The sequence below is a fragment of the Pollicipes pollicipes genome, unplaced genomic scaffold, assembly GCF_011947565.3.
Source record: "Pollicipes pollicipes isolate AB1234 unplaced genomic scaffold, Ppol_2.1 Scaffold_6138;HRSCAF=7277_pilon_pilon_pilon, whole genome shotgun sequence".
Classification (NCBI taxonomy): domain Eukaryota; kingdom Metazoa; phylum Arthropoda; class Thecostraca; order Pollicipedomorpha; family Pollicipedidae; genus Pollicipes; species Pollicipes pollicipes.
The window spans coordinates 22,187,691-22,213,501 of NW_023596818.1; the positions used below are offsets into that span (position 1 = coordinate 22,187,691).

General features: G+C 50.4%; 1 protein-coding gene across 1 annotated transcript; it reads left to right on the forward strand.

Moving 5' to 3' along the window:
* The first annotated feature begins 454 nt into the window (after positions 1-454).
* LOC119105464 (peroxidase-like) lies at positions 455-11,821 on the forward strand. The gene is made up of 3 exons (XM_037228928.1): positions 455-600; positions 9,274-11,575; positions 11,634-11,821. Exons 1-3 carry the CDS (start codon positions 577-579, stop codon positions 11,819-11,821), a joined length of 2,514 nt encoding a protein of 837 aa, XP_037084823.1. The 5' UTR covers positions 455-576.
* The last annotated feature ends 13,990 nt before the right edge of the window (positions 11,822-25,811 follow it).

Genomic DNA, 25,811 nt, shown 5'->3' on the forward strand with positions numbered 1-25,811 from the left:
CACCCGCAGCGCACCGGCCCGTGCACCCGAGCCCAAGCCGTCATCAGCCGGGTCGCCCGACTCGTGACCCCCCACCCGCAGCGCCGGGCCGGAGCCCGAGCCCAAGCCGTCATCACCCGGGTCACTCGATCCGTGACTCTCCACCCGCAGCGCACCCGACCGTGCACCCGAGCCCAAGCCGTCATCAGCCGGGTCACCCGATCCGTGACCCGCCACTCGCAGCGCCGGGCCGGAGCCCGAGCCCAAGTCGTCATCAGCCGGGTCGCCAGATCCGTGACTCCCCACCCGCAGCGCCTGGCCGGAGCCCGAGCCCCAGCCGTCTCTGCAGCGGAAACCCCGTCGGATCAGCGCGGCTCTGGGGCGCCGGGGCAATCCACGCCCGCGGGCACGCGGCTCAGCTGGCTGGTCCCCTATAAAGCCACCAACCGTCGCCAGTGCGCCAACACAGCGAACGCGTACCTGCAGCCGCCAGCGCGGCGCCACACGAGCGCGCGTCAGGTCGGGACGGTGGGACCCTGCGGGACCGGGACGTGTTAGACGGCACTCGGGTCACATCAGGACCACTGTCGGCTCACCATGAGAATCACCCTCCTTTGCACGGTAAGCAACGCGAGACAAAGGCGAGATGCAGCGGCTGCGCGACTAACGTCGCGGTAGCGCTCCTACAGTGGCGCGCTGCTTTGCTTATCAAGATGCCTTTTTCTGAGCCCGTGGTTGCACATCATGCGAAGCTCCTCTAGCTAAGCTCACAATGGCTGGCGTCCGCTTAGCATGCCGCTATTTAAGCAATGCAAATGTGAATTTTTGTTGAAGTGCTCAAGCACGATGCTATAAGGTGCTAATTTGATCCAATTAACACCCAAAGCGGTGATATCAGCGACACACACACACACACACACACACACACACACACACACACACACACACACACACACACACACACACACACACACACACACACACACACACACACACACACATATATATATATATTATATGTAGATATAGGTATAGATATAGATATAGATATAGATATAGATATAGATATAGATACAGATATAGATATAGATATATATATATATATATATATATATCTATATATCTATATATCTATATATATATGTATCTATATCTATATATCTATATATCTATATCTATATATATCACCATACTCGTATGTTATATGCAGACATACATCTATACAGGTTATCTTGCATGTATTTAGCTCCCAATCGTCGCCACCTGATGTTTGATCTTTGAACACCCACCCGGGTACTTGGCTGAAAAGGACCGTGACCTTCGGGACAAATAATATCAATCAAGTTCAAACTCTTTTAAACTCGCGATTGCCGTGCAAAGTGGCGAAATGGCGATAGACTTACTCACGCAACGGGCTTTATCCGTCATATCTTTTCTAAGCAAAGGCCATTTGGGCTCAATTATAGTCAATGGCGTAATGTGATGGTGAGATATGACCATCATATTAAAAACGTTCGCGGTCATTGGGAAAATTGCTGTTAAAATCGGTGCACAAAACTATCCTAGATAACGGGGGTCCTCAAAGCAATGGTTGATCGAGGTCAGCTTGGGTCAATGACCCCTTGTGATCCTCACGAAGTGAAAATAAGAAGCACGTCGACGTCTTTGTTATCGAGGAACTGGAATATGGCGTCACAGTTAACAACTCAAGCAAGTTTGCAGTTAAAAAGCTAGGTCATTCTAACCTCTGAAAGCGTTTTTCCTGAATTTGGCCAAACACGTGAAACAAGTACGTAACCTTTGCTACCAGCTTTGACCACTTGAAGGCAATACGACCTAAACATCAATGGCACGTATCAGGTAGCCATGGAAGCGTACGGGTGAATCCAGAAATCACCTTCATTCCTTTGACCTGCCATGACACACCACAGGCAACATGCGTTAATGCCCACTAATGCCTGTCTGACCGAGTTTGTCAGCTAGTAAATTCTGTCTTCTGCACTGTCGTTACAACGTTTACTTCTTAAGACAACCAGAGGGGTCTATAAAGTGCTAATTTGATTACGATAGCCTGATTTCAATCCTTTAAGATTACCTTCACCATTGTTTAGCCCCCACTCAGACTTAGTTTTCTCGCAATTTTTACAGCAATTCTAATTTACGCACGGCGGGACTTCCGCATGCAAGAATAAAGAAAACAAAACCTACGCAAACCATCTGCATCTGCCCTGCGAGAAAGTCGATGCAAAAAGCTTGAAACCTGCCACGTCGTTCAAGGATAGTTGCAGTGTCTATCACTTTATCCGCACAAAACACTTCGCAGGCATGTCAGGGATAAGGCGAACCGCTCATCGCGAAACATCTAAACTAGTCCAAGTTCCTCAAACAAAGGTTTCCGAAGGCAAACGCAATCATGCTGAAGTTGAAGTTGAAGCGATTCCTATATTGCAGCACCTCTAAAATCAACGCGCATGCAGTCCCAAGAACTAACCCTCAGTGTTGTCCAAAGCGTTCGCCGTCTCCGTCTCCAGTTCTGCACAAATCGTGATAAATAATCTAATATTTGCGCTGCAGTTTCTTCAAGAAAGCTCAGCTCCGAAACGGCCGCCGCGTCGAAACGAAACGCCCGCCGTCAGCCGGACAGTGAAGATTAAGGGGACTGTTACACATTGCTATGGAGTTTTGAAATGGAATGACCATTTTGAGGATCATTCGGTACAGCTCACAGCCCCGCCCTCCTCAGACCTAAACCCTTCCAGTTTCTGAGCCACACGCCCGCGAAAATGTGCGGACTGTTTCGTGCAGACCATATCAAGGTCGCGCGGGTATCCACGACGCCATTATAACGTCATTCAAACTCTGTCATTCCGTCGGTCATGCGGCGATCGAGGCTACTGCAAAGATAATTGTCGAGTCATTCATATCTAGCGTCTGTGAGCACGATTTCCAGAGATAACAGTCATCAACTGACTCTCAATCCATGTCGTGCAAGGTACAATGACGCCATCAGACGAGGGGATAACAATGGCTTTGTCTAGAGCAGTCTTTTCAACTTAAAAGTATGCTAGTAGTTATAAATGAGCTCATTTCAGCATATCTGATGCTAAGATAAGACAGTGGTATTAGCCCCATTCCTGGAAAAAGACAGGAGAAAGGATATATCGTTAGGTTGATATTTCAGCAACGTGCCTTTCTCGAAAAAATAGCAGAAGTGGATTCAAAATTGCCTGCCTATGATCCTACTCGATTTCTCAGGTTCAAAAAAAGCCACAGTTTTTACAGGATACCAACATTCAGGGGGTTAGACAAAGAGCGGTTGCCATTTATTGCCAAGATACAGTGCCTATCTAAGAATAAGAGTGCCCGAACATACGTGTACATCCAAACGAATTTTAAAAAATGGGCTTCACTCACCGCGGTTCATTCGAACATGCAAGCGAGTTGAGATAAACAGGCATCACACATCGCTCACCACTTATACATGCAAACGATTTCAATTGAACAGACATCGCACATCACGCGTCAGGCTATTACACATGCTAACGATTTTAAGCTAGCACACATCACACATAGGGGCACATATCACGTTCGCATAATTGGCCATGATGAGCCCTGTATGTTAATATTTGGTGGCTTGGGAGCAAAATGACCATTGCAGTCGACGCGCCCAAAAACACAAATAAACGACAAAAGATTTGGTTGCCGACTTTCTATAAGAAAACATTCACTTATTTTCCTGTTTGGGTGGTCCTGTGCTCTGTAGACAACTTTGAGCTCTTAAAGGGGCATAGGGCCCCTACTTCCCTCGATTTCAGCCTCAGCGTGTTTTGCCAAAAAATGGTCACCAAGAGGAGTATCCCTGTTTTGTTTTTAGGGTCTCGCAGGTGTTCATTAGATATCAAACGAATAAGGCGCATGGACTCCCCGACATAGACTATGTCCCTTCCATGTTTTTCACACAGCTTACACTTGATTTCGTAAACCACGTTTTTGGCGTGCAAACCCCTTGAAACCCGGAACTGCATAGATGACATCTGTTGCCACCCGGACACTTAAACTTCGAGATGAAAGATTTCACCAGAGACTTTTTAAGCTCATTGTTTTTTCCAAGCTAAGCGTACGCGCAGTCTTGATTTTTCAACAATGTATTTGATTTTCCGAAGCAAACGCTCATTTAGGTTTGGTAGCGTTAAGAATCCGTCTTCCGATAGGAAGTATTCCCGCCTCCTGCCACCCGTGCCCCTCCCCGCGCTGTAGACTTTTTACTTCTTCCAACATTCTACCTAAAAGTTGCGAAGAACATCCGTTGCCATTGCCAAGTGTCATTCATTTCTCAATAAATGAATCTAATGCAACCACACAGCTGTGCTGAACTGGCATAATTGTTGGATGGCCCATTTCATGGTCGTCACACATCTGTGGATAAAGGCTATCATTGCATATGTAGAATGTTCAAATGCCAATCAGACAACAATCTCAGTATTCATATATTCAAAACAAACAAAATCCTTAGGTCCAACATAAATATACCTGAGCACACCATGACCAATCACTTTGCATGCAGCACTCCACGAACACTCAACAGCCGGTAGCTCAGGTCACAATATTCATAACCGGCTCGTTGCGCAGTAACTGGATCACTACAAGATCAGTTTTTATGCAGAATGTTTAAATGAGTCATTTCATGCAAACTGAGACACAATGTGACTTGGCAAACAACGATATACATGCGATCAGCTTAGAGGCATCTGAAATTACTTGAACACAATCTGATCCTTCAACCACTATTCCCACTACCGCACTGCACTTTAAGCGTTTTGCGACTGAGAAACATGATTGCAACTAATCGTCGCAAGCAAACCAAAGATGCCTTTAGCACAGCACTGCCAACTTTTGGTACAGCATACTAAATATGGTGTTTATCCCGATTCTGGCATACTTATAGCATGCGTTGACACCTACTAGTCAAAACTTTGGAGTGGCCAGTGTTCTATTGCCCTGCTTCAAGCCAGAGAACGTCATCGACTCAAGCCGCTTGCATGCATCAATTTGGTTTGTTTACAAACTATCATCACAATATATAGCTGTGTACCAAATGCGAGGTTTTCATGTGTAAAAAAATCTTCATCTTCTCTCACCTTCTTCATCATCTTTGCTCTACGCCGCGAAGATGCACTGGCCGACGTCCTCGTGTGGTGCTGCGGAGCCGAACTCAGCAATCCTTCAAGTCACAGCTGTAAACAACACGTAGCAGACGGTGAAGTGCGCCTCTCGGCTGCTGCTGGAAAACCCGTTTGGCTAGCGCATACATTACGGGCGCCTCGGTGTGACCCTGGCCCGGCACCGCGCCACGCTGCAGGCTCACAGCTGACTGGCGACATTTTAGAGGCCCGCCAGGCGAACGTGGTGCCTGTTCTCACCTTGACGGACCGGAGGAATGGGTTGCGGATAAAAATCCGTATAAAAGTGCGGATGACATTTGTTCGTAAGCTTAAGTACCTGCGCGTGATGTTCGTCAGGATAAAGAGCGCAAGGTATTAGGGAGAAGTTGGTAGTGACAAAAGGACGTACGTGTAAAAATTGTATGGTGTAATGCCCATCAGGAAAAAGTTCGTAACGAAAATGTCCGTACGCTTAAAAACTCGCATGGAGACTGTCGTAAGCTTGTATATTGTAAGTGCTGGTACTCAAATGTTCGGGCACGAATCTAATCGAGGATAATGTGCGTTTCATGAGAGAACGTAAGAAAATGTTGATAGTTCGATGTCTGATGTCGGCCCAAAATTGTATGTGAAATTGTTCGCCAGAGATCAAATTTGTTTGACATAGTCCGTACGCAAAACTTTGCATACATCTGTGTATTGAGCGTTGAAATGCAAACATCTACCTCGTATTCATCATGTTAAAGGGAATGTTCAGCATTTGAAGATCTTGAAGCAAGCATCAGGTAGCATGCAACATGCTCACTTATAACTATTAGTACACCTTTAAGTAGAAAAATGCTCTGGACAGCACAATGTCTTAATTTACTTGTTGAAAAATTGATTAAATAGCACAGTTTCTTTTTCAAATGGTTGGACTATATCATCGTGCCTTGCACAACATTGATCGAGGGTCAATTGACGGCAGTTATATGTAGAGATTGTGCTCACGAACGCCATATATGAACCCGTTGACAGTTTTGTTTGCAGGGCCACCGCATGGCTAGTGAGATGACCGTGTTTAAGTGACGTTATGGTGGTGTCATGGATGTCTGAGTGCCCTTAAAGTAGTCTCCCTGAAATAGTCTGCACATTTTCGAGGGCGTGTAGCTCAGAAACTTGAAGGGTTTAGGTATTAAAAATGGCAGGTCTGTGGACACTCTCTTTAAGAACGGACACTCCCTTTAAGAACATCGCCATAACCGAGCATGGGATTTAAGCAAATTTCTTCAAATCACGTTTGGATAGACAAGAATACCACGAGAAAGGGCAAAAGCGCGAGCACATAATGAACAGCTCGCTCAGCAGCCACATCCAAAACCGCCATAGACATAATTCGTCGAGTTGAAGTACTACATGTGAGTGCTAGGGCGGCAATTTAGCATGGCCAGTTTGACATCATCCTAAGTTCATGCCAACGTTTAATGATAATAAAGCAGTTACGTATTGAGGAACATATTTACTACAAAGATAAATGCTCTGGTCTGCGGTAGTCTTGTCCACTAAAATGTATACCAAAAGATACAAGTGAGGTTATTTCATCATATGTTGTGCTTGCTTTAATATCTTCAAATATGGAACATCCTCCTAGATTTTAACATAATGTTCTACATTTGACGGTGTTAGGGGCAAGCGTCATATGTATGAAATAACTCGCTCGTAACTATTGGTGTGCTTTTACGTCATTGGATGTTTTTGCGCGTTCAGAGTCGCTTCCAGACTGGCTGTGTCAGAACTGCCGTTGTGGAGGACGGACGGACTTCTTGCTTAAACTTCTGGTAGTACTTCAACTTGTTAAGCAGTGGCTTGTTAACTGGTGCGTGTTTGCCGAACCCCAATTTGGTTGTATGCGTGTGTTTTGGCCCGTTTTGTGGTGTTCTTGCATATTTTCTGTGCTTTTATGCTTTTTCACTCGCATTCATATGCTCCATTCCGGCGCTATTCTTCAGTTATTTGATCCTCAGTCGCATTTCTGGCATAACTAGTAGAGGCTTCCAAATTGTCATGTTATGTTCAAAAAATGTGATTTGTGTTCGAAATTTGCACGCAACGCGTCTTGTTGAAGACCAACTTGATCTTGTTGAAGACCAACTGTCGTACGTTGATGTCGCGGATCGTGCTGACGTACGCCAGTCAAAAATCATGGCCACTTGCGTAGCGGAGCTTGCGTGCCGTTTCTATGGCATGATGAATGTATGGATGACCTTCAAGTAAGCTCCGCGAAATGTCTGCACAAATTCGCGTGCGTCAAAATAAGAAATGAAGGAGTTTAAAGTTAAATGAGGGCATGACTCTGAGTTGCATTGAACTATATTCAACGTCCCTACCTCAGTTGAAAACCCCATGCCAATGTAGATCAGCCCCTTTGAAAGGGGCATGACTGTAAACGTCAGGAAAAAAGCATTAAAAATGGCTATTTCAGCTCAAAACCCAATACTTTACCTTCCAGTTGATATTAAACTTCAACAAGAGATGCATTTCAACTGTTCTGATAAATGAACTACACCAGTTATAGATTTATTTTTAATTATAAACGGTAAGTGTATCTGTGGAAATGAATTGAGCGGTTGATTTTTAAACTCTCTGGTTGGATGTTTTCTATAAATTACCGGATGAGTTAATGTGTGGGGATTGACTGCTACGTAGCTGGACGGCTACCGGTCAAACATCCTATTAGACCGCACCAATGCCGGCTTTCTATGTCATCTCTTGTCGTCAAATGACCTATTGTTACCCCATTAGGCATTAAAATGATACCACAACATGTTTTTGATGAAGTTGTCGAACGCTGCGTCCAAAATTACAACATATAGCTACAGAATTGGAGTTCAGCATGTGTTTTGCAGAAGACACCCAAATAGAAAGATCATGGCCAAGGTCAAGGTCATGCATTATGTGGCCATATAATGGTTTGCATTTAAGATAGTGCTCTTTTCCTCATGTACCAACACCAAACCCGCACAAAAATGTGTTCAAATTCGCATAAATTACGAAAAGTATTAGGAATTGACTTGACTCTAGATCGGTGACCTCGTCTGTTGCGAAGAATCTAAAAATACAAGCTGTGGGATCTGTCATATTCTTTTACTTTAGCCAGTTTGAACAGTGGCAAATATTTTGAGTCCGGTCGAAAGCCTCAAGGTTAGATTATTGCATTGACCAGTGCGGCTTCCCTTTCTCGCTCTGCTACGTCTCAGCTACATAGGAACTAAACAGTTCAATAACGCCTCTTTGGAGTGTATTTCCTTTCAGAAATGAGCTTTAGTGTTTACTTTTGAGCAAACCATCTCCGGCATTGCCCCTAACATGGTAAAAGACTAGAAACCAAACGTATCAGGCAATGTCCATCCTCAAAACATATCTAAAAGTGACGTAAACTCCGCTGTTGAAAATACCTGCACCACGCTCAAAGCAGTTTCGAACTTATTGCGGAGAACATTAGGAACAGACTCTGTCCTACATCCCCCCTCTCCCTCGTAAACTAGGTAGTCTCCGTGACAGCTGTAAGCCGATTGCTATCGGTGAAAATGGGGTTTTGTTTGAGTGAGGGTGGTTTAGACAGCCGCTTGACCTCCAGACCCACACTCCACAGGAATTATTTGTAATTAAGGCCTTAACGGCCCACTAGCCGCTTGTAAACATAGGCCGCACTAATTTGTTTTCGCCACTCCTACTTCAGCGTTGACATTGTACCCACGTTCTTCCAAAATTTCTAACGGCCTTAACTGCTCGGAGCTTCTTCTCCACCCCTTGGCGTGGATGTCAGCTAGTGTTCCAAGCTTGTCAGAATGACGTCTTTGTCGTCATGGCATCAACGTGCATCGCCTGCAGACCTCGAGCCTATGTGGAAAAAGAAAAGCTCACAGTTACGAACCATGGCATGATTCACGCGGTTCACTTGCTATTCCTGGTCCCAGACCTGTGCTAACCACCGATGCTATTCACCTAATCTAAATGCTTCAACTTTGGTTCCACCACACCTCTTCGAAATACCTCCCTTTCCCACAGTAACACAGCCCCCGAGACTCCGCTTTGCGCCATGTGCAAACCGCCGGGCGCCAGTCTGACCTGACCCGAACTGACCCCGTTGCAGGTCCTGCTGCTCTCGGCGCTGTGCTCGGACGGAGTTCGGGCCGCCGGCTGCAACTGTCTGCCGACCTCACAGTGCCCGCAGGCGCGGGCCGCCGGCGCGGACTCTTGCCGGGTGTTCGGCATCATACGCGGCTACTGCTGCCCGCGGACTGGAGGCACTGGCACGGGCACGAGCGGCGGTCTGAGGGGCAACTGCCGGCCACTCGTGCTGTGCCCAGCGGCGCTGGCCGACACAGCTAGCACCAGCGGCCAGAGGTGCCAGCTGGGCGACGGCTCGACCGGCGTCACGTGCAAGAATATCGGCATCAACTTACAACAGTTCTCGCTCGGGAACCGGTTTGGTGCTGAGGGGGCTGCTGCAAGGCCTCTTTCCAGTGGACAGACGGTCACCCAGGCACTCAGGGTTGTCAGCGGCGGCGACGTGCAAGAGGCGGCCAGGGAAGCCACGCGCGACGTCCAGAACCAGCTACAGCAGGGCGGCCAGTCGGCGTCCAGGGACTCCGCAGTGGGAGTCTTCAACCTCAACTTCCGTTCCAGTCAGGCAGTGCAGGAACTCGGCCTGCGGGGCCTACAAAACCAGCTGGCGCTTCAAGCTCTCAACAGGCAGAGTGGCGGAGACACGGTGGAACTCGTCTCCAGGTTCGGGGAAGGACAGGCCGCTGCCAGCGCGTTTCCGGCGCAGCCCACACTCCTTCCCAACTGCACTGTAGCAGAGCCCATGTTCTGCCAGAGCCGTATCTACCGCACAGTGAACGGAGAATGTAACAACCTCCTGCGTCCGCGCGAAGGCAGTGCGCTGACTGGCTTTAAGCGGCTGCTCGAGAGCACGTTCGATGATGGCTTCGCATCCCTCCGCTCGCGGAGCGTGACAGGCCGGCCGCTGCCGAGTCCACGACTCATCAGCGAGCGCGTGGTGGAGACCATTTCTAGCGAACTCAATGGCTTCACCCTGTCCGTGATGCAGTGGGGCCAGTTCATCGACCATGACTTCAACCACGCGCTTGTCTTCAACCTAGGCGCCGCTGGCAGCATCGAGTGCTGCGAGGATGGCGGCCGCACGCTGCCGGGGACGCCCTTGCACCCGCAGTGCATCCCCATCTCCATCCCGGCCGACGACCCGTTCTACAGCCAGTTCGGCCAGCGCTGCATGAGTCTGGTGCGCTCGCTGCCGGCACCGTCCCTGGACTGCATCGCACGCCCTTCTACGCCCATCAATGAGCTCACCTCACACCTGGACGCTTCCAACCTGTACGGCAGCGAGCAGGAGGAACAGGACGGACTGCGTACCTTCAGTAACGGCCTGTTGATCACCTCCAACAACAACCTGTTGCCACTGTCCAGCACGCCGACCCGCCAGCGCACCACGCCGCGACCCACCGTCGGCCCCGGCACCGGCCCTCTGTACTTCCAACGCGGGAAGCGTTCAGCGCGCCAACGTCGACAGGCCGCGGAGGAGGATCCGTGCGTGAACGGCGCCAGCGTTTGCTTCCGTGGCGGTGAGTCGCGCGTCAACGAGCAGAGCGCACTAACCGTCATGCACACCATCTTCACACGCGAGCACAACCGCGTGGCAGGCGCACTGAAGCAGAACCACCGCGACTGGGACGACGAGAAGCTGTTCCAGGAGGCGCGGCGGATCGTGATCGCCGAGTGGCAGCACATCATCTACAACGAGTGGCTGCCGATCATTGTCGGGTTCGACTATGCCCGGAATCACAACCTGCTACCGTTAACGTCCGGCTTCTCCACCTCCTACGACATAAACGTGGACCCCAGCGCCTCCAACGAGTTTGCCACCGCCGCCTTCCGCTTCGGTCACTCAATGCTGCGCGACATGTATCATCTGATCAACGCCAACGGCGATATCGTCCAATCGATTAACCTCACCAGGACGTTCTTCAATCCGACTGTGGTGGGACAGAGATTCGTCGAGCACGCGCGGACTCTGGTGGCCACGCGACCCGAGACATTCGACGCCAACATCATTAGCAGTGTCCATGAACAGCTGTTCACGACCAACTTTCGGTTTGGGTTGGACTTGATCGCGCTCAACATCCAGCGTGGACGTGATCACGCAATCCCCACGTACGTGACCGTGCTGAAGGCCTGCAGGGGCGACACCGTTTCCAGCTGGGGCGACCTCAACCGCCTTATGGACTCCAGGGCCATCGACCAGCTGCGCTCCCTCTACGATGACCCACAAGATGTGGACCTCTTCATCGGCGGTCTGGCTGAACGGCGAGCCGCTGGTGCTCAAGTGGGGCCCACCTTCCAGTGCTTGATCGGGCAGCAGTTTCTTCGACGTGCGTTTCGGAGACCGCTTCTTCTACGACAACGGCGGCTTTCCGCACAGTTTTACAGCCGCGCAGCTGGCGGAGATCAGGAAGAGCAGCTGGGCGCGCATGATGTGCGACACGCTTGGTCCCGAGTTCGGAAACGACTTCACGCAAGTGCAGCCGCTGGCGTTTGTGGAGTCCACTGTGGGCGCGAACGGCGTGGGCTCCTGCAACTCGCAGGCCATTCCCAGTATGAACCTAGCAGTGTTCTAGGGGAAAGCCGGCTGGAGGGGCCTTGATCCACCTTCTCTTCGGTCCCGAAACTTTTCCGCACGATCGCGCATACACCAGCTTCAATCGTTCGCGCAAGGCCGTCCACCAGAATCCGTGACGCAAGCAGGCGACTGATGAGGTCATCGGTGGCCTTCACAGCATGATTCATCAGAAGCAAAATGTGCATTTTTATAGTCTTTTTAACAGCATGACCGCAACCTAAGTGGTGATATTAAGCCTTTGATGTGTGCCTAGACACGAAAATAAATGTGTTTTTAGATGCGTACCACAGCTAACTCACGAATCGTGTTCAGCTCAAGTTTGCTCAAAACCTTAAATGAATGAAACGCCGTGCCCTGAGACCTAACAGCGGTTAACACACGGAGGAGGTGTTCGCACCCATCCAGACTCAGAACTTATTTCAGACTTGTGACCCACATTCATTTGGAACTTAATATGATACGAATCGGGTCATTTTGCTGATCAAAGGAAACGAGACCCGTTCTCCGGTGCAATAATTATCGTTTGGACTTTTGTCTTCGTTTGGCGTGTTATTACGTGCGTAATGTTTTTGGCCAATTAATTATCTGGCCGTTCACGCGTGTTTTGAGCACTGGTATGAATAAGGTAATCGGCTTTGAAAAGAACGCCACGCAATCAGCCATAAGCGCTTCCTGCTGCGTCTTTCGCAACAGTTTGGCAAACGGTTTCCGTACAGTCCCATACAGTACACAGTTCTGCAGTATACAGTTCTGTATAGTATACCTTATTACCAGGAGATGCACACTCAATGGGCCAGGGAGCTCCGTATGTAGGGAGAGCCGGCTCCAGAGCAGCCCTCGCACTCCACCGGGTCGGCGGCAGAGACACAGGTACGGGCGCCGGCCGTGGCGGCCGCCAGTCCCGTCCTCTGCAGCACCAGGCTGCGCGACAATAGCGGCCTTCACCCCACCGAGCACTGTAGGCATACATCTCGGACATTTGTATTTTCCACATCGCCCGTCCAGGGTCGGCGGAGCTTCCCGGCACGGCGCGGGGCAGAAAGAACGCCGGCCGTGGCCAGCCACTCGTCCACCGAACAAACAAGGCCATTTGGGACGAGCGGAGCCTGTGCAGTCAATGCAGATACGCGAAAGCCTGCGCATGCTCGCCCGTAGCAGCAGGAAGGCGCCGAGTGGTGAACCGATCTGCGGGATAACAGCAGGAAGGCGCCGGGTGGCGGACCGATCTGCGGGATAACAGCAGGAAGGCGCCGGGTGGTGGACCGATCTGCGGGATGTAAGCGGCGCGTGAGAGCTGACCCGGCGTGGCAAGCGGCGATCCCGCATAACCACAAGGCAGCGGTGTATCTTCCTGTTTCGGACCGCCACTTCCAAAGGCCACCGGCCAGCCAAACAAAACTGATGGACATGCGGCACCCGATCTGCGATGCGAGACAAAAACAACACGGCTGCCTCACTCCTCCAGATCCCCGCCGCGTCGGCACCCAACGGGACCTGCGTAAGAGGGGACGCGCAGGACCCACGCATGGCAAGGCGGGAAGAGAGCGGGCGGGCATTGCAGCACCGCGGGCGACCGTAATGCCCAATTCTTGGCCGCGGGGCACGTCTGGGGCCGAGCCCTCTAGCCAGGGCAGACCGATCCACTAAGGCATTAGACGAAGGGAATATTCCGGCCAAGAAACTGGACCAGGCGGTAACGAGGACGGGCCGACACAGTTTCGAGAAATTGTGAAGAGGTAAAACATGGCGAGGAGCTCTGAAGGGGAGCTGGAGAGAGGAGTCTCGGAGGGGAGTCCCGGGAAGTCTCTGGAAAGAGTCCCCCAGGAAAAAAGTGAAGAGTGTCAGGCGTCAGGAGCCGACAGCCGTGCATCAAAAACAGGGCGGCCCTGACGCTGATCACCTAGCGACGATATCCAGCTGCACGAGCAATCCAACGCCGGCGACAACACGCACGTTGTGAGTTACAGGCTGTCTTTTCCTATCCAAAACGGACTATGGACAGCTGTACGCTCCAAAGATGTCCCTGCTCACCGGGCGGGCGCGGGCCACGGCAACCTCGTCCTCGTGTGTAAAGCCCTGTTCACGCCGGCTCAGTTATGATTACGGACCACCACAACACCAAAATATATTTGCAAATATCTCTGCGCAAATTTCTCCAGATGAAGTTAAAGTATGGTACCCTCCGAACCATCTGGCCTCTTCCGTAACGACTCCGCAAAGTTACGGAGTAAGTTGGGAATTCCCAACTATTGACCGAATACGGGCGGGGTTGTGGCTTTGGACGTGGGAAGAAAAACAGTATCTATGTGGTTTGTTGTGGGAGCTATGGACGAGGGCGATTTGTTCCTCCTGGCTATGTGGAAACGGAAGGGAAGCATAGAAGAACGTGAGTACGACAGTCATTGTTAAGACGCGGGATGGAGAGAGCGTTTGCGTTCGTGGCGAGGGAATGGGAGGATCCGAAAACCTTCTATGGTACGCACTGTGTGCTTCCAAAAAGGTTTGATGAGCTACTGGAAGCAGTCTTTTTTGCCGGCCATTTCAAGAACGGACACTAGTTTGGAATGCAACCATGAACGGCGTGGAATAAAGGTAAGTCAATACAAATGTATTACAAACACTGCCTGCTTCGTTAGGCATACTTCGGTTTTGACCTGATTTTATGAGAAATAACAGAACGGTAAAACGGCACAGGTTGGTACAAGTAGCGTGAAAGCCCAGGGTCAACTGCATGCCATTGTCCGACAGGTATTCAGCGCTCTTACTTCGCAGGAAACTGATCAAGACGATGCCCTTCACGTTTCAGCTGCTTGTCCAAAACCATGAAACGAACATAATAATATTTATTGGTAGAAATGATAGGGTCCCGGTCATTCACACAAGTGTTTTTCAACGTAAAGCATGTTCACGGCGCATCTGCGACTTACGGCGCGCAGCCAGACGTGAATTTCCCCGGTTCTCACCGTGAGATCCAGGGGCTGGGATGATGAACCACGTTCTTGCAACTCCCAACCCAATGATTCGGATATTGTCCGATAGAGGGCTAGCGTAGTCCACTCCGGCCCTCCATGCCAACGAATGGCGTCGTGCGGCACAGCGCTGCCAGACTAAACCACCGTGCATGCACATTGACAAAGTGTTGTTTATGCGCGCAAACTTAACCGCATCAGCACGCCCTCGACATCAGATGTATTAAATAATTCGAAGCTTTAATCCCTTGTTCGTGGCACCGAAGAAATCTGGTTACTCGCCAGTAGCTGCAAGGTGGTCGTGGAAGGCACCTGTTGAGATACCTGCTGTTTGGTATTGCGGGCTACGGATAAGATTCTCCGCGGTATTTGGCTCCGTTATTTACTGTATGTGTTGGTTATGTTTCTCATTTTCTAAAGGAACTGAAGACTGATGTGTGCGACTGACTTATTTGATGACTGCTTCAGGTAGGCGCACGTGCCGATCTCCAGCTCCTGGCAGATGTACTTTCAGCGATTTTATTTGGCTGTTTGTCCTCCCGCCCGCATTAAAAATTCTTTCACACGCTGCTGCAAACAGGACTTTTTCGAATTTCGATCTTTACTCTGGAGGAGTTCTGTCACATCAGTTGAATCCAAAAACTACTCTCCTGGTTAGATGCGCTCAATGGCCCATTCTGCGAACAATATGTTTCTTCAACCAAATACGTTTAAAACGTGAGCGTAGTTTCGCTAAACAGGCTTTTTGACTGAGCCGATAAGAAAACAACGAAAAGTATCCTAATTTTATGCCAACAAGGTTTCTCTTCGAATTTGGCTCATTTTCTCTGTCAAATATGCAGGTTGGAGCACAAGTTACGGCGGGATGGATTCTCTGCAACTGAATGGAAAAGTGCACTCCTAGCTGCATGTAAGCAGGAAGTAAAAAAGCCAATGTTAACTGCAAATGTGTTTAGCTGCTTGCTAAGCGTCGTGCAAAACACTGCGCACGTTCCACGCCTAGAGGTACAGTTGATTCATCATCTCAACAGCGGAGCCGAGCGTATGTCACTGAGCTGGTTCGCAATATGTAAGCTGGATGAGTGGGAGAATCGTGAGCTTGCACTCGCCATCCACTTCACAGATCTTGGCATGCTTCCTTCCTTTTACGCTTCAGAATCTCCCTCGTATGGAACTTGGAGGTCAGCAACACCAGCCTGGAGTTAATCGGGACGAGCGCGGGACGCGCCGCAGAGGGACGCTGGTGGCATAGAGGTTAGTGGTTAGAGTGCTCATCTCTGGACTTTTCGATCCTGGGATGGGGCTCCGGCCGCACCACAATCGCACCCAACATACCTGATGCCTGACGAATTACGTAACAGAGGCGTTCCGCCTCGATATGGCCCTGGCAGCCGGTGGAAAGTAAAGCCCCAAACAGCATTACAGCTCGTCCGACACACAAACCGCCACCCGCCAAATTCGCAGGCAACGCTCCCGCTCACTCAGTGTAAATATGTGGGAAAGATAATCTGCAATCGGTTGGACACGGAGTTTGGACACACGGGTGAGCCCAGAGGCTGTCCAGCCAGACGATCCGACCGGCAGCTGCAACCGCGGCGGACCGGCGGACGAGGCAGCCCGGCCGCAAGATGGACGCAGCCACGCGCGCGCGCGCATTCTCCCACCCGAGAACGGGGCCCTGCCACACGCGCGCGGGGCCTGTCCGTGGGGCGGCCGGTCTGCGGCCGAAACACCGCCAACTTAGTCGGGCACGCCACCGTGTTCGCGTCGGAGCCCGAGGCCCCTGACTCGAAACACCGTCAACTTAGTCGGGCACGCCACCGTGTTCGCGTCGGAGCCCGAGGCCCCTGACTCGAAACACAGTCAACTTAGTCGGGCACGCCACCGTGTTCGCGTCGGAGCCTGACGCCCCTGACTCGGTTCCGCTCGGTTCGCCGCGATGCACATCCCGGCGGACCGGACATCCGGACATATCAGACATCTAGGCATCTGTCCTCCGGTCCTCCCCCCCTTCCCCCTCTTCCTTCTTGACGGGCGCCTTAATGGAAGGCGGCCTCGTGTCAGTCAGGGGGCTAGTATCAGAGAGGGTCCCTCCGCCCGCTTTATCTGGGGCGAAAATACGTCGAACTGGGGTGCCTGTACCATTTATTAAACCCCGCTACGCCTGGGACGTTTTTGCGTCGATGAGTGGCCCTGCGTCGATCAAAGGTCAAGCGTGGCGGTTAGATGGCTTTTGACATCGGAGACGGGACCAATACATCATGTGCATCAATAGTAGCCGATAGGCAATCAGAAAGAGGACGGGAAGGCCCTTAAATCCCAACTGGGAAATGCATTCGGTCCCAAGTTTTGGCTGAAGACTCTATTGTGGTCTAGCTGTTGAAGGGGGCGGGGGGGGGGGGGAAGGTGAGAGGTCCAGGAGCCCACTGGGGGAGGTCTTTTCAAAATCGCGTAGCCTAAAAACGACCATACTGAACGAGAAGAGCCAAAAAGCTGAGTGGAAATTCAGACAATACCGTAGCAACGTCTAGCAGCCCAGGAAGCCCTATCAGGTAAACCATTGGACCCGCTCTTGCCGCTCAGTTGTGACTTGCTGGCCGCGATAAGTACACTGATATTTGAAAGCCCTTACCGCTTCTTAGACGTCTGTGACCATTCAACTATAGGCACTAAGGGAACGTGGAAACTACTCAGACACCCTTTGCTCGCTCAGGGATCGCATTCACCGCTCAGATGCCTCCAGCGGCGCACGCAGGAGATCCATGGGGGCACGTTCCCCTACACCCGCCTTATTGCTCTGGGGTCACACGATCAAGGACTCGATTTATGGCTCCAAAGGGCCCGAAGAGCTCGGCAGAGATCGTATTAGGGATCCCGGCCCTGCGGCCCGGGCCCTCAATGTCTGTCAGAGGGCCCTTTGCACCGATTGCAGACCTCCAGAGTCGATGAGGGCCTCTACGTCAATCAGGCACCACCAGAACCGAACAGTCGGTTTCCTCTCGGTTTGGGCCTGATGACCGTTTTTCCAAGCAGGGACAAGACCGAGCACGTGAGTTACATTGGTCGGGGATGCTGAAACAATGAAAGGCACTTCGTTGGAGGGGGCCAGTGCACTTAACAGTGCGCTGTATGTTAGGAAGGGCGGAGAACACCGGAACATTGAGTGTCTTGAGTGTCGCGGATGGACGCAGTTGCTTGTCCATGGTGAGTATCTGTAATGCGTAAATCCTCACGTATGTAGTATGTTTGCGTTAAACCCGTATTGCAAACACTGCCGTGTGTATGCACAAGATCCAGGAATGAACAGGCACAATATAATGTCAAGTTTACAAACGTACAATGATATCGACTTTGTCTGAAACCGTCATTCCAGAACGCGTTCAATGAAGGATGAACAGTGGGAAAGTATAAGCAACACCAGGCCACGCAACATGGCAATCTTTATTTTCTTTGTGTCATAAGTTGTGGTGCCATCCAAAACCAACAGCGGGATGAAGCGCAGGCTGTCAGCAGATTTATTGAGAAAACATCCGAAAAGATCATCAATGCCGAGTCCGCTGCGATCTTGAACAAAACAGGCATAAAGAATAGCCCGTTTCGTAAGTTTACAAACACACACACACACACACACACACGCGCGCGCGCGCGCGCGCATGCACGCAAATGAAAAAAACAAGCGCTTTTACATAAAAGAACAGCTAACATCTATTTTGGATTGTGTGGTTACGTAAATCCGCACACCGCAAACACCGTTCACACCGTTCACACTGTGAACCACAACTCCAAGCATAAGACTGTCCGTAACGCGGTGGCCGGGTTGAAGTGTGCGAAGATTATGTTTGTGTACATGAAGGATGTGTGTATACGCAGCACGAAACTTGCGTCGGAATTAAAGGGGGGTTCACGGTCTGTTTCCTACTGGATCTTATCAGAAGTACGGAATACTCTACAAGCTGCTGAGAATGAGATGGTCGTCCTGTACTACGGGATAACAGTCTGAAGCAGTCTCCCACCCCCCACCCCCCCGGGATGCATGGGGTGGATCCGCCGGGCTGACCTCCCAAGTAGTTCCTTAAGCGTAGTATGAGCCTGCCCCCCCCCCCCCAACTTTTTCAAATGAGCCTACGTCTATGGATTACACTATGGATTACACCATGATACAACTCTAGAGACAGGAGTGGACGAAAGGTAGCGTTTTTGTTTCACACCTTTACTTAGCAAACGCAAAATCTGAACAATTGCAGCCCGCTAAATAGAACTAGTTTAGTAAAAATATCATCAATCCACTAATAGAGAGATTCGATGACATCACACCCAAATGTGTTGCTTTGCATTCACCTCTCAAAACAGAACACATATTTCTTATCTTGTGTGTGTGGGGCCTCGGCACCGTTAGGCATTCACTTTGTACGCATTATGGAACATATTACGCATATCTGGGCAATTGAATGTGTCACCAAATAGAGGTCGCAAGGTGCCCAAAATACACAGCGATAACAGAATAGCCTTACGCTGTTGGCTTTGTTCACACAGTGCCAGAAGTTTGGGTGTGCAGATGGAAATGTTCTACTGACCACCCCCATGAAGCTCTCGGCTTCGCTGTTCGCGCGGCGGGGTTGTCCGTAGACTGACAGCTGTCCCGCCTCTGCTCGTCGCCACCTCCGCATGTAGCACTTCAGGAGGTCTACTTGCGGCGTCAGCTCCGCCAGCGTCTGAAAAAAGGCAATTGAAGCCTATGGCGTATCCGGGTGTGGGGGAGAGATAGCCACCACTACTATAAGGTTTTAAAGATGCCCATCAATGCCAGGAACTCGCTTTGAAATCCCAAAAAGATCTCTTCATCGAAATGTATTTTCACGACACAGTGCGGCACCACCAAAAACAGTTTAGGTCCTTCCATGCACCAGAGCGCAACAGGTAGCCACAACAGACACACTGGTAGAGGAAGATCAACCACCTATGTCGATGAAAGATCACCGGGCCAACATGTGCGTTGGTCCTATGGATATTTTCATTAATCGAGTTAACCTCCATTACATATCATGATTTTAACTATCTCCTTAGCAGGGAGCAGCCTGGCTGTTCCATCAGCATCTATGCACATGAATCGTCCGATATTGTATTTGAATTACTTAGACATTGCCCCTTTCATAAATGGCCTTCTCGACACAAATACAGGCAAGCGTCAACAGGAAAAAAAACCAACAGGATAATTTAACTTGCACTTTTAGAATCCTACATTCGAAGCTCCGAGACATGCAATTTAACTCGCACTACCGTAAAAGCGATGAAAGCTACAGTGGCGCCGGTTCCTGTTTCGAATCCCATCGCCACCTGTGGAAGACCACACTGCGCGTTATGTAACCGTCGCATGTCTGGTGAGGGCCATCGCCACGACGATTCCTGCTTCGAATCCAATCGCCATCTGTGGGAGACCACACTGCGCGGTACGTAACCGCCGCATGTCTGTTGAAGGAGCTTTTCAGGGCAATTCGACCGAGTAATCAACAGAACATATACACCGCGTGCTGGCATCATAACGGTCCACCCTTGACGTTGTTCGCAGCGTTGATAGGAATTGTTTTCAAAGACGTAATCACAAATTCTTCTTCTAAGGTTCACAAAATTGCTGTTCACACATGCAGCGTGCACGATCTTGACAGCTGTATTATGTGCGTGAGACAAGCCCCAAAACATCGTTGGGCTCCTGAAGAGAGTAATATCTTATTTAAAACGCAACCATATAGTTCAGCAGCATTGGACCGCGCAAGTCTAGAGAGCAACTATTACTTCATCGATCTGTGACCTATTCCAAGGTTAATGTTAAAAGACAATGTGGTGATGCGGTCGCTGATTTCAGTAAGGCAACACAAATTCCGTCTTTTCTGGTCATCTTGAGCTTAATTAACTTAGCTTAAATGTCATCGTCGTTTACAGCTTTATTTTGCGTCTTTTTAGAAGATGCTACGCCAGCCTAGATTGTTACAAGGAAAGCATCAAAAAGACCGGGCCAAAAAAGGATAAAAAGGGCATGCCCAGAACGATAACCATTTGTGTACCTGTGCTAGACACCAATGCTTTTATTTACGTTCAGACCAGAAAAAATGGCTGTTATTTTGAAGACCAACCAAGAGAACCACCCATACACGCACGGGTTATACGGGAGAGGTCGTAGGACCCCATACACGAGAGGACGCGCACGGGTCTTAAAACAAAAGCTGGCATGGTAAAAGCCACATGCATAACATAAGTACACAAAAGTCCGTCTGTATGCCCCCCCCCCCGCGCTTCCCTACTTGGGTTCAGAGGCCCCTCGGAACCTACGATCAAGGGTCCGCCCTGTGGGCCCGAAGGGCCGGCCGGGGGTCGCATTGAGGAACCCCAGCCCGAAGGGCCGGGCACCAGCCCTGTGCTCTGTGCCCTGATCCACCCCCCCCCCCTCCCCGAGTCCATGAGGGCTTATATGTCGGCCAGACACCACCAGTAACGCAAAGTCGCCTCCGTGGCAGCATGGGACTGAGGGTCCATTTATCAGGCATGAACAACGCCGGAGCAAGCGATTTACATTGGTCGGGGCCCCAGCGTCTGTCAGGGCCCCACAGCCACTAACGGGGCCCTGTGTTGACAAGGGGCCTCGAGTCAGACAGGGATCGTGTCTGAGGACGTCCGAAGAGCTCAGAGCCCCCACCAGGTCCGACGGTGAAGGGCCCGCCGATTGGAGGGTCGAAGGGCACGAAGGGTTAGTCGGAGTGTTATTTAATGGCCTGGCTTGCGGAGGCGGCTCTTAAATAAGGTCAGAGTGCCCTTCGCGCCGATTTGGGACGCCAGATTCGATATGGCCTATGTGCTGGTCAGACACCATCAGTACCACGCAGTCGGCTCCGTGGCGGTACGGGCCTGAGAGCTCACTTCCCAATCAGCTATACAGCCGGAGCCATTAATCAGTCTGGGCATGAGGACCCGAAGGGCTGGCTGTAAGCCACACGTGAAATATCGGCGGAGGTCCTCTTGCACTGCTTGAGGAACGCCTAAGCCAATGCGGGCGTCCAAGTGGGTAAGAGAGCACGAACACCGAGCAGTCGGTTCCATGTCCGTCTGAGCCCTTGAGACCAATTTCCGAAGCAGGAACCAGGGCGGGGCCCGCAATTTGCGATGCTTGGAGTCGCTGACGCAATGGGGGTCCCCTGTATCGGTCAGGGGCCACAATGCCAACTGGGTTGTGTGGCGGCAAGTGGCCCTGAGGCGGAGAGGTGTTTGAGGGGGTCGAAGGGGGGGGGGGCGAAGGGTCTCTTGAGACCAAAGATCAAGGACCTGAATGGAAGGCTGAAGGATCCAAACGGCCAGGTGTAGGTCACAAGGACGCTGCTCTTCGGGCCGCGATCTCGAAATGTCAGTAAGAGGACCTCTCGCACTGATAAGAACCCTTGAGACATAGCGTTCCTCTATGTCGCCTAGAGATCACCAACAACGAACAGCCGGTTCCGTGTTGGCCTGAGCTCTGGGGACCAATTTCCCAAGCAGGGAAAAGGCCGAGCCGCGATTTACATTGATTGGGGCTCGTGTATCGTTCAGGGGCACACAGTACCTAACAGGGTATGATACATCTGTGTCAACAAGGCCTTCCATCGGTTGTGGAAAGATTTGCTTAACAGGAACGGGGACGAGAGGCTTAATGACAGATGATCTCTTGCGTTGATCGGGGCCCCCTGGCAATGAACGGAAATATGGGCACTTATGATGAGTGCTCATATTGCGGCAATGACAAAGTCCTGTGTCGGTCAGGGCCCCCAGTACCGAATGGTGAGCCCCCAACCAAATTGCACCATGGGCCAGTTAAGCCGAACTAGAGTCTTTGTGCCAATTATTGTACCACCTGCACCGATCAGGAGCGTTGTTGCGTCAGTGAGGGTTCCTGCGTTGATCCGAGGTCAGCCGCAGCCCGCGTGGGTCAGAAGGCCTCTGCGTCAGGGAACAGACCAAGGTGATATGATGTTTCCCTCCCAGGGCCTTCGGATCGGCAAGGGGATTCCGCCACGTGTCGCCAGAATGACGGCCGGAAGACACACCGCGGTGGGACAGAATGGCCTGTCAGCCCTGGGCCGGGGACGACAATGTGCCCCGCAGTGACCTACTGAAGAGGGTCCGTTTCCCGGAAAGACATAAGGGGCCTCATTAGAGTTGAATGGAGAGGGTCGAATTGAGTTAAAAAACGCACGAGGCCATCCGATGTTTGCCTTAGAACGTTCGTACTTTTTCGGAACCGACTAGTGAAACAATAGCATCGAAAGGTTGGAGCTGCGTGCCGAAAGTGCGGTGGTTAACGTGCCTGCGTTAACCACTGCTCGTCCGAGAAACCACAGGTACGGGGTTCGATTCCCGCATGTCCCGCTCTTCCTGCCAGGGTAAGAGGCAGGTGGCTCCATATAGCCTCAACAGCTGAATGCGTCATGAAGCTCCAATGACACGCCGGCAATCCCGAGTAGCCAGGACAACCATAACCTGGGCTACAGTCTCCGCAAGACCAAAAGTTGGCCACGTAAGTGACGCCAAGCGGCGGGCAACAACGATCATGGTCAACGGTCATGGCAACAACGGTCATGGCAAAATAATGCTCCTGGTGTCTGTCAAAGGTAATGTGCACCGTTCAAAGGTGAGACTGAGCGAATATTATCTTACCACTTTTAGGTTGTCCTCTGGACACATTAACAATTACATCAACGCGAAAGATAGTGTCTCTACTTTTGCTATCCCAGTTCCACCACCCCATTCCACCACTACTTCACGGTGCTGTAAAGACCAGTCTGTTATTATTATCAATACAAAAATCGCGCAAGTTAAGTATACGCTCGAAAGCTCCTTAAACGATCTTATGACCTTAAGTGTTCGAGGATTCTTCTTTCAAATGCGCCATCATTTTCGTGTACCTGCTGGCCATGGCCAAGTGTTATCCGCGGGGCCGATGGTGCGCGGCCTACAGATCCTGCCACGCCTAACGTCGTGGTTTTGTTACGAAGATTTGCGAGCGCGCATACTTGAAACGGCATCACAAAACTTGTATCACTAATCGATTCTGTCTGAATGTTGAACACATCTAGAAAAGCAGGACTTGGCCGTGTGAATGCAAACTGTTGACCCATTTTGATCTTCAAGTCTACATTACCAGGTTCCTTCACGCCTCTGTAAACCCAATACAAAATTATGACAGTGTTTCTGAGTTCTATCAGTTTAAGAAGAGTCCACTGGACCATTTTCAAATGAACAGCGCCAGCCATTTATTTCATGCGGCCATGTAACGCATGATCTTTCAGTTGAACTTCACGCAGAATTTATTCCGTTGTAGCATCTGGCTTCTTTTCCAGTAATAGGAGGTAAAAATGTATAATACGCTGATGCACACACGCACGCGCGCACGCACGCAGAGAGAGAGAGAGAGAGAGAGAGAGAGAGAGAGAGAGAGAGAGAGAGAGAGAGAGAGAGAGAGAGAGAGAGAGAGAGAGAGAGAGGAGAGAGAGAGAGAGGAGAGAGAGAGAGAGAGGAGAGAGAGGAGAGAGAGAGAGAGAGAGAGAGAGAGAGAGAGAGAGAGAGAGAGAGAGAGAGGAGAGTATATATATATATATATGCATATATATATATATATATATATATACATATATATATATATATATATATATATATATATATATGTGTGCGTGTGTGTGTGTGTGTGTGTGTGTGTGTCATGCGGCTAAGTCATGCATCAGATTTTGCACCAGTCGGTGGTCCAGACTCGACATAAGGTAAACGGCCATCGTGGCTGAAGCCGATCCCATTTGTTAACAAAACTGGCATTATTGCGCGTCTGCGTCCACGAACGACAGCCTCGTGACGGGGCAATGCGCTTACACTTTGAAAAGAAATATGTGTCGAAAAGAACCCCACACCCGATGCTTATATGCATGATACACACACACACACACACACACACACACATATATATATATATATATATATAATATATATATATGTGTGTGTGTGTGTGTGTGTGTGTGTGTGTGTCTATTGTTATTTCGTTGTGTTGCACGCATGCTGATGTGCCCATCCTCGCTGTATGTCTTAACCATCGCCCTCATTTGGCGTTTTACGTAACTCGGGCTGATAGGGGGAGAGGGGCTCATGCAACACTCTACCTGGCGTTTTCAAATTGAAAAAGATACAGCTTAGCCGAGAACACCAGTTTAATGTTCTGAACACGATCTCATGATCGGTACCAGTTTTTGTGTTGTCGACAGGTCAAAGGTCGAATTTTCCTAAAAACCGCACTTTATAGCTTCACGCTACGGCTACGAGACCACGCCTTGGGGCGACACGAAACTTAAGCTGGCGTGTCTTGTTCAATTCCGAGTACATTCTGTAACAGTATTCTAGTGCCGCCCACCACCCGAGCCAGCCGTATATTATCGTGGAGTGTTCATCACGAACTTCTGCTGCTCCGAAACCAGAAAATTTAGGAACACGTTTTGTGCCAAAACACGCGCCATAACCGCCGCCTATCGTGGCGAGGGTTAAACATCATGTTATTGATGCGTCGAGTACAGGTGACGGTATTTCGTGAAACGATAATCCTCGTTTTGTAATAACTGAAGCCATGGCAGGCAATACGGGCAAAACAAGTTCGCTTCCTTTCATATTGGATTGCCCCTGGCTTGACCTCACGCAGACTCTGTCCTCAGAGACCAACTCCCTCTCAACAATTTGTGATCTGTCCGTGGGCTGGTGCCGAAAGGCTCCGATGCTCGAGAAACTTTCCCCTTCCGACAACTAGACCATCTCCATTGCTACAACAGACCTTGCACGCGCTTGGCGACAGGCGGGTTGGCGCGAATGAAGGTGGCGCGAACGAACGATTAGATTATAGAACAAAACGGCCGATCGCTATTACCTCGGAAAGTAAACTGCAGTGAGAGCATAAGACTGAGGCAGGGCAATAGAACACTGGGTGCTCCACAGTTTTGACTAGTAGGTATCGACACATGCTTTAAG

What these genes read in the sequence shown, in the direction of transcription:
- LOC119105464 (XM_037228928.1), top strand. Translation starts at nt 577, where the DNA reads ATGAGAATCACCCTCCTTTGCACG. An exon ending in GAATCACCCTCCTTTGCACG is followed by an intron (nt 601 to 9,273) that starts GTAAGCAACGCG and finishes ACCCCGTTGCAG; the next exon opens with GTCCTGCTGCTCTCGGCGCT. An exon ending in CGGGCAGCAGTTTCTTCGAC is followed by an intron (nt 11,576 to 11,633) that starts GTGCGTTTCGGA and finishes ACAGTTTTACAG; the next exon opens with CCGCGCAGCTGGCGGAGATC.